Below are 8,120 nucleotides of genomic sequence, written 5' to 3' on the forward strand. Positions count from 1 at the left end.
GAAGGGAAGAAATTAAAATAGGGATTTTCCAGGGTCACTGCCCTGTCATTCTTTAGACTCAAAGCTATGAAGAGGACCATCTCCTAATTAGGGGAACTAGTTGATGTCTCTGTTCCTATCCAGTTGAGTGGCTTTGGGAAATGAAAGGAATGTAGAGAACTGTCAGCCAGAAACTCCAGCTGGCAGGACCCATGGTAGCAGCAGGCTGCTGTTTCTTGGACTTTCAAAGATGTCCTGACCAGTTCTGACCAGTTTGACCCTAACCTTAATCCAGTTTCTTACTCCTGTATGTTCAACCACAGCTTTACTGTGTACCTCTCCTCCTTTGCCCAGTTGTCCTTGCTCCTACATATCCCACCACAATGCAAAAGAAGTTTCATGGAACAAACCTGATGTTTGCTGCTGTCCCGTTTGCGCGACTTCTTTGTTCTCCCCTTTTCTTACCCCATCTGGCTCTATCTTATCTGTTTGGACTAGAAGGTCCTTACAGCAGGGCTCAGCCCTGACTCTGATGTTTGCCTTGGAGCAACGAGGATCAGTCCTGATGACTCGGTAGCTTCACACTTTAGTTTTGGTTAGTTGGTTCCAGCGTTGTCCTTACCCTGCACCTCTGACCGCTACAAAGCATTCAAACTCCAGTTGTGTCTAAAGTTTAGCATGTCTCCACTGCCATCGTTTTCCCAAACTTTTCATCTCCTTTTTCCTCAGACTCAGCCACAAGGTTCAGCGTTACATCCTTCCTGGGAAGTGAGCTGTTAAGATAAGAAAGGCTGGTTTTATATCCATCTTTCTAAAGTTTAATGATTGCTGTTGGGGAGTGCCCACTGTGGGCAACTTTCCCAGCAGTCTCCTCTCATTTTTCACATGTGTGCAAGTCTGCCATCTGAAAGGCTGTTCTTTTCTTGCTGTCACTTGGCAGCCTGTGGATTAAGGACAGACTTGTTGCTCCTCTGTAGAGGTCCCTACCTCAGCACTCCGAGAGCCACTGTGAACAGTCACCCACCATTCCTGCCCTTAATCCCATGTGTGTTGCGTGGGGCTGTGGGTGGTGAGCATTTCTGTGGATCATTAGTTTTCTTTGGTGCAGGTAGTGTTTTCTGTTGAGAAAGGAGGCTCCAGGATTTTCTTGCCAACTGTCCTACTTCTAGTTTGCAGGCAAGCAGCCAACCCATCTTGAGATGGATTGAGAACTTGAGGATGTCAGGGGATATCAGACCCTGAGCTAGTCAGGAAAAAAACGTTTTACTAGCTGCTCCCCTCCAGTGACCTTGGCCTTCTCATGGTCAGTGGTGCAGCTTTCTGCCTTGGTTGGAGATGCTGCAGAGATCAGGCAGAAGGAGCCTGGAGATGCAGAGCTGAGCTGGGAGAGGGAGGTGTTACTCGGGCAGCAGCAGCAGGCTGCCCGTGGCAGGCCACCTCCCTCTTGGAGGAACCTTTAAGAGAAGTGTGAGTCACAGGTGCAGCGTACAGGGCAGCAAACCAGCAGCATCCAGAGGGTAGAGTAACCTGATGGAGGCCAGCAGTGCAGGGACCACACAACTGATTGCCACATCCAGCATCTTCTCCTTTTGCACTCTTCCTGGAGAACACAACAGAGTGAGGATTGGGCAGTTGGAGAGCTGTCCTTGAGCTCTTCCTTGAGGCAGCACCAATTGCCAGAAACTCTCAGGGGGCTCCCCTAGTCTGGCTGTCCTGTCTTTCTCCTTGTGTGTGCTGAGCCTGCACCGCTGCTGCCTTTCTTACAGCCTTGCTCTTTTGATACTAGAGTTTTCCTTCCTATCACATCATCCACGTACGCCTCTGTTCTCTCTCTGTGGTAATTATCCAGGCCAGCCCCTTGGGTATCTGAATACCTCACACTCTTCTGTAGTTATCCTTGCAGCACAGTTGGGCAGATGAAGCTGAGGCACAGTGGAACAAACACACGTTGCTTAAAGATTGATTTTAATAGGTGTCCAGGGCCTAAATAATGCTGTGTAGTGGGGCCTCAGGGACTTCTCACCTAGGAAGTGTTTTGTGGAAGGAATTGAACGTTGGTTTCCTGAGGCCTGTGCTAAGGTCCCCTAGACCATCTTTGTTTCATTGGTATTTACTGATACTTCTCTGTACAAAAGCACTAGAGGGGCATTTTTACCTATATCTTGGTGTTTCCTGTGGAAGTAACCCAGTATTTCTGTTTTATACTTTGGAAGCTTAATAAGGGGTGGCTTTTGCCATGATCACTACCTTTGAATTTTAACAAGGTAATGAATGAACATGGAAGTTAATATTCTTAGATGCAAGCTCCCAAGTCACTCCTGAGTTAGTTAGGGGCCTATGCCCTGGGGATGCAGCAGCACCCTGAAACCAGAAAGTATTTGAAATCAGGCTGTGCTGATTCCTGCAGACCCAGCTCTCACCTTGGTCTGGCCTGCATGCGTGTGTGTTGTCAGTGCCCTCTGTTGGGTGACAGGGACCTGTTGTGCTCTCTGGTGGTGTAGGCACTGTCCCACACCACAAAAATACTTAAAAGTTTGTTGTGACATTTCTTTTTTTTTTTTTTTTCCCCCCTTTTAGTTAAACCCTCTGTTCCAAAAAGCATCCAGAGTCCTGAAGCAGTGTCCCCAACTAAGGTATGGCTGGAAACCAGGTGTAATGGGCACAGACTGGGGTTGCTGGTTATCCTGCTGGAGTGCTTGCCCAGAAATATCTGAGGTTGTCTTACTGGGAGGGTTTATTTGAATTCCCAGGGAAGGTGTGAAAGGCTCTGGGACAGAGACAAGATGGAGAGACTGTCAGTTATCTCCCCTACAGAGGGACAGTAGAGACTGGAATAAAACAGAGCCAAACAAAAATCTGGTAGATGTAGTCTCCCTCAAAAAAGGAGAGGGAATGTCTGTGGATTGACAAGTGTGAGTAGATGTTGTCACTCACAGCAAATGTATCACAGTGCTGGAACACTGCAGTGGGCTCTGCTCTGCACCTCTACTGACCTGGCCCTTCCAGCACGTGACTCTGCACTTGGGCTCCTTATGTCATTCCCCATCTCTGTTGGGGCTGTGACCTCAGCAGGCAGTCTGAGGGCACTGAACTGTATTTGGTCCTACATTTGTTTTCCTAGCTGCACCCAGACTACCTCCCCGAGGAGGAAATCCAGGAGAGGGTGCGTAACATCGAGAAGCAGCTGGATGAGCTGGAACTGAAAGGAGTGGATCTGGAGAAGCAGCTGCGTGGCTGCGAGGGAGGTAAAGGAGACCAAGGGCCAGTTACAATGGGAAAGTGTGAGGCTCGTGTCCTGCCCCTGGGCATTCTTGGCTCCATTTCTAGGAGCTCACGCTACTTGTGGGACACCAGATTGCCAGAGATACCTGATATAGCGATATGAAGCCCTGGGAATTTTGAACCCTCCCTGGCTGTTTCCTATCATATTGTTTGAGCAAGGTCTTGTGTTTATTTGGCTGAGGATCAGGGAGTTTTGGGAGTGGAAGGCTGCTATTGATCTGGCCTTTGGATCCCAAGCCAGACTGGCTGTTGTGGCTGGCTCCAATTTCACAGGGTGTAGAGGGTTCATTCAGAATGGCAGAGTTGTGCTGGCCACATGGAAGATGAGCTGAGTGCCCTGGAGCAGAGTATCTATGAGCAGCTTCCTTGAATATGCAGGGGGTGATCTGCATCCTTTTCCTTGTAGCCAGGAGTACCAAAGATGATCTGTTTTCACTTTAGGTTGCCTCTGGCTCACATAAGTTATCCTAGGCTCTCCCTCAAGTGATTATGTGTTTGAGTCAGGGAGACTGAACTGACACAGCTTCTGAAGGAGTCTGCCCTTTGTCTCCTTTGCAGATGAGTCTGAGGATGCCCTCATGGTAGATTGGTTCAAACTGATCCATGAGAAACAGCTGCTGCTCAGACAGGAATCGGAGCTCATGTACAAGTAAGTACAACCAGAAGTTCACCCTTCTGCTTGTGCACTTCACCTCTGAGCAGTAAGCAGTGAAGGAGTGTGGCAGCCCCAAAAAATAACGTGCCAATTGGTGAGATGAGGAGGGCTTGAGGATGTCTCTGGGAGAACTGCCAGCATCCTGACGTATTAACTGATGGGTCTTTGAGCACTGATGAGCACCTAGGATCTGTGATGAGCTTGTGGGGAGGGAAACCTCACAAATGTGATGGAGGAAGATTTCCCCTGATCCACCAGCCCCTACCCAGGGTGATTGGCAATGTAGAGAAGAAGCTTTAGCATGATATGAGAAGGGTCCAGCCCTGGGGTATGGAGGGGCAGTAACTCATCACTTCTGTGGTTCCTTCCAGGATGAAACAGCAGAAGCTGGAAGAGCAGCAGTGGAACATTGAGATGGAGCTGCGACACCTCATGAGCAAGCCAGGTAAGAACCAGCTGCACTGAGAGTCCTGCTGGCCCCTGGCTGTGCAGAGCCCTCTGCTCTGCATGCGAGACCTGGGATGTCCTTCAGATCTGAGTGACACTGCCAGGGAAAGCAGTTTCACTGGGGGATCTCTCCTGACTGCTGCACTGTTAAGCTGTCAGGTGCAGACTCTGTAACATCCAACCTACTGGTGCTTTCTGAGGGGATGTAGGATGTGTCCCTGAGCCTGAGGATAATAAAATTTGGGCCTATGAGAGGGACTTGCTGGAGCAGGGTGGAGGCAAGGAGCCACAGCAGGGAGGTACTCACCTGTAGCTGTGAGATGGGATTTCCTTGTCTTGTGCAGAGGAACTGAAGACATCCAGGGAGAAGGAGCGAGAGAAAGAGCTGCTGGAGTCGTACCTGAACACAGTCAATGATCGGAATAACATCGTGGAGTGCCTGGATGAGGACAGACTCAGGTGAGGGCCCTCCGGTGGTGGGAGATGAGCCAACACCAGGGATGATTTCCATTGTACTTCTGCTGCTGCCCAGGCTGTAGGGCTGGATGAATGGCTGTAATCCAGACTTCTGCTCCATGAGAGGTGGGTGGTGACCTGTCACCAACCATGTTGTCCTAAATGCTGCTGCCGTTGATTTCTTGGCAGCTGTTAGAAACTAAGAACTGCAGCCGTGTTCAATGCTCTCTCAAGGTAATACTACTCTGAGGACAAGGGCTGTGAAAGTGTAGAAGGCAGGGGGAAGAGAGGGAAAGGCTGGAGATGGGGGAGGATGGAGGCAGCACTGGAGTGGCACGAGGACTATGGGAACATAAAGCCATGAGTGTGTTTGCTGCAGCAAGTGAAAAAACAACTGTAGCTGAGAGGTGGATCCTCCCAAAGTTCAAAGGAAGACTGCTGTGTCAAGTAGCTGGATTTGTGCCTCCTGTTGCTGAGAGCAGCCTCTGTTTCTTGACCTCAGGGCACCAACTGCAGCTGGAGGATTCTAGTAACGTCCAGGCTTTTGGCTCTGGCCTTGCCCAGTCCAAGGAGATAGCAGCATGTTTGTCACTGCCATGCGAGCACCTCTGCAGTACCCCAGGCTACTGGCATCTAGACCTTTATTCGTCTCCTCGGGTGTGGTGGTGTCTCAGTGAACTTGGATGATTCATAGGTCAGCTGAGGGAAGGGCCTCCCTGCTGCTGCACTGGGCTGGCAGTATGGAAATCCCCACACAGGTCCTGGCTTTCAAGGGAACCAGATGCAATTTGCTGATGTCTAGGACTTCTCTAACTGTTGGGTTTTTTTTTCTGGACCCTTCTCAGGGTGTGCTATGGAGGTTGGTCATTTTTTGACTGGGGGAATAACAGTAGCCTTTACATGTTTTTTGATGTCTACCACCTTGTCATTAAACACAGCAAGGTTTGCTAATGCTGTGCTGTTACATTACAGAGAACAAGAGGAGGACCAGATGTTGGCAGACATGATCCAGAGGTTGGGTAAGGGCCCTTTCTACTCTCATAGAGCAGCACTGAGTGGCACTGGGGCTGTGGGTCTCAACTTGCTCCGTGTCTGCTCCTTCTTCTGCAGATGGATCTCTTGAGAGCCAGGAGAAGAAGAAGAACAAGTTCCGCTTGTCCAAAATTTGGAAGCAGAAAAATAAGTAAAGCTCAGGCGTGATGTTTCCCTGCCCAGTGAGTGACCCAGAGAGGAGCATCAAAGGGATGTTCCTTCCTCACTGCTGCTTTCCTGGAGTTGTGCAGGACTGTAACGAGTCTGCTCTGCTCCCTGACATGGATACTGCAGGTTTGCAGACCAGAGGGACAGTGTGAATCCTCTCTGGCTGGACACGGGTCCCAAGGACACCTCTCCTAGAAAACAGACTTTTAAGACTGTTTTTCTTCTTTGGATCTAGCTTGGAGCTGGCTTCAGCCTTGCTGGCAGCTCAGGAGGGCAGAGCTCAATTTGCCCATCCACTGCTCAGGTCATTACAGTCCTGAATGCAGGAGCGTGGCATTGCATGTCACCCCATGGTGCCCCACTCATTCCATCCAGGGCTGTGCCAAGGACACTGCACTGACCTGTGCAAGGGCACCTCTCCCTCCATCCCTGCACTTGCTGTGGCTCTCTGGCCAGGATCAGAGATGCAGAGAGGGAGGTGCTATGGGGAACGAGAGATTGAGGGCCTCCCCCTTACTATGCCAGTGCAAACTGGAGCTGCAGGCAGAGAGCAGAACCACCTCCATATTTATGGGGTGGGCTGTCCTAGACCCAGAGGGGTTTTAGCAATAGTGCTCTGTTTCCAGACCTCCTTTTGGGGGTTGCTGTAGACTGGTTTTTCAAAGCCATGAGGGGTTGATCACTGCTTCATTCCCTCTATGGGGGAGATTTGTAGCTTCCTTATTTCTCTGACTGCACTTTGTAGCAGAGTTTTCGTTGTCTGTGGCCCATTCCACTGAAAATGAACTGAAGTTGTCTTTTAACAACCTGGTGCTAACTGGGAGCAGAAGGGAATTGATGGCGTTTGCCTCACCTGTGAGTCTTCCGCATGGGACCAACATTTCAGTTCCTGAGGCTCTGTCCCTGGACAGCCAACGCCCTCAAGAGGTGCTGTGGTTCATCTTGGTGAGACCAGGAGGGTAGGAGCAGGTCCTGGGCTACTAGGAGTGGGTCTTTCTATTCTTCCTTCAGTCCTGTGACTGCAGCCAGATGCCTGCCCTGTGTGGCAGCATCCTCTCTGCAGTCAAGTGGGGAGCAGGGATGGAGACAGGCAAGGAAGGATCAGAATAATTCATGATGCCTCCAGCTCTAGGATGTATGAACTGCTCTGTGCTTCCCTCCTCCCTCCAAGCCAGGTACTTTGGTGTTTCTTCAGGTCCTGTTCTCCAGCAGGGCCTGGGATTTTGCAGGGAGGAGGTTTGCCGCCCGCTGTGCCCAGTGGCAAAGCAGAGGCGATGCGTCCCTAACCCACGAGGTGGCAGTGGGACTCTCTGTCCCAGGCAGCCTGCCCTGGGCACCGCAGGGGTGTGCTGGGTGAGGTACCAAGTGCCCGAGGGGGTTCCTGGTGCCCACAGTGTGTGCCATGTGTGTGCATGTGGTGGGTCACCCTGTACCTGTGTATGCTTTTGTCCAATAAAGAATTGCTGGAGCAAATCTCAGAGTCCCAGCGCAGGTTACTGGGTGTGGGCTGCCCTGGTTGCTCTGAGCACTGACCATCCATCTCTGGAGCTGTGAGTGGTAGCAGGAACTTGGCATGGCTGTGATGGAGATGCTCCCTTGCCCAGAGCTTGCAGACCAACTTGCAGGTCCTGGGAGAGCAGCAGCCCCAAGGAGTTTCTCAGTGATAAGGAGTTTCTCAGTGATGGAGTTTACATGTTGAACTCCTCCCGGCTCTCAGATAAATGCATTTTCCCCTGGGCTGCTTTAGCATCGCGCATGTCCCCAAGCCTTGTGGGATCCCAGCTGAGCCAGCAGTCTAGGGGAGAAGACAAGAGGCAGAACTTGCTCTGCCATAGTTGTGGCACTGGTGACCTGAATGGCTGAACCATGGTTTCATCAGGGAAAACGCCGATGGAAGTGCTGTCACCACACACTTTGCTTCGTGTTGGCCTGTGCTCACCCAGAGGGGAACCCAGAGGGGAAGACGAGCTGGTTTTGGGGGACATGCTGAACAGAGGGGCTGGCATGCTGTGCCTCACCATCCTGGTCTGCTTGTTGGGCAGCTCTTTCTTCCTTTGGGCTGCATGTAAACACGAGGAGAGGGAGGAGGGCCCCTCTTCCA

The 8,120-nt window shown here is 51.0% G+C and overlaps 1 protein-coding gene across 1 annotated transcript in view; it reads left to right on the forward strand.

Moving 5' to 3' along the window:
* Nucleotides 1–6,006, forward strand: part of MICALL2 (MICAL like 2) — a gene marked incomplete at its 5' end in the record, with an annotated part of 23,119 nt that extends 17,113 nt beyond the window's left edge. The window contains 7 exons of the mRNA XM_029084829.1: nt 2,557–2,612; nt 3,101–3,224; nt 3,820–3,910; nt 4,288–4,361; nt 4,708–4,822; nt 5,792–5,838; nt 5,930–6,006. Of these exons, the coding sequence (XP_028940662.1) occupies nt 2,557–2,612; nt 3,101–3,224; nt 3,820–3,910; nt 4,288–4,361; nt 4,708–4,822; nt 5,792–5,838; nt 5,930–6,006 (584 nt within the window). The remainder of the gene's footprint in view (nt 1–2,556; nt 2,613–3,100; nt 3,225–3,819; nt 3,911–4,287; nt 4,362–4,707; nt 4,823–5,791; nt 5,839–5,929) is intronic.
* Between the last annotated feature and the right edge of the window lie 2,114 nt (nt 6,007–8,120).

The sequence above is a fragment of the Antrostomus carolinensis genome, unplaced genomic scaffold, assembly GCF_000700745.2.
Source record: "Antrostomus carolinensis isolate BGI_N321 unplaced genomic scaffold, ASM70074v2 scaffold33514, whole genome shotgun sequence".
NCBI classification, from domain to species: domain Eukaryota; kingdom Metazoa; phylum Chordata; class Aves; order Caprimulgiformes; family Caprimulgidae; genus Antrostomus; species Antrostomus carolinensis.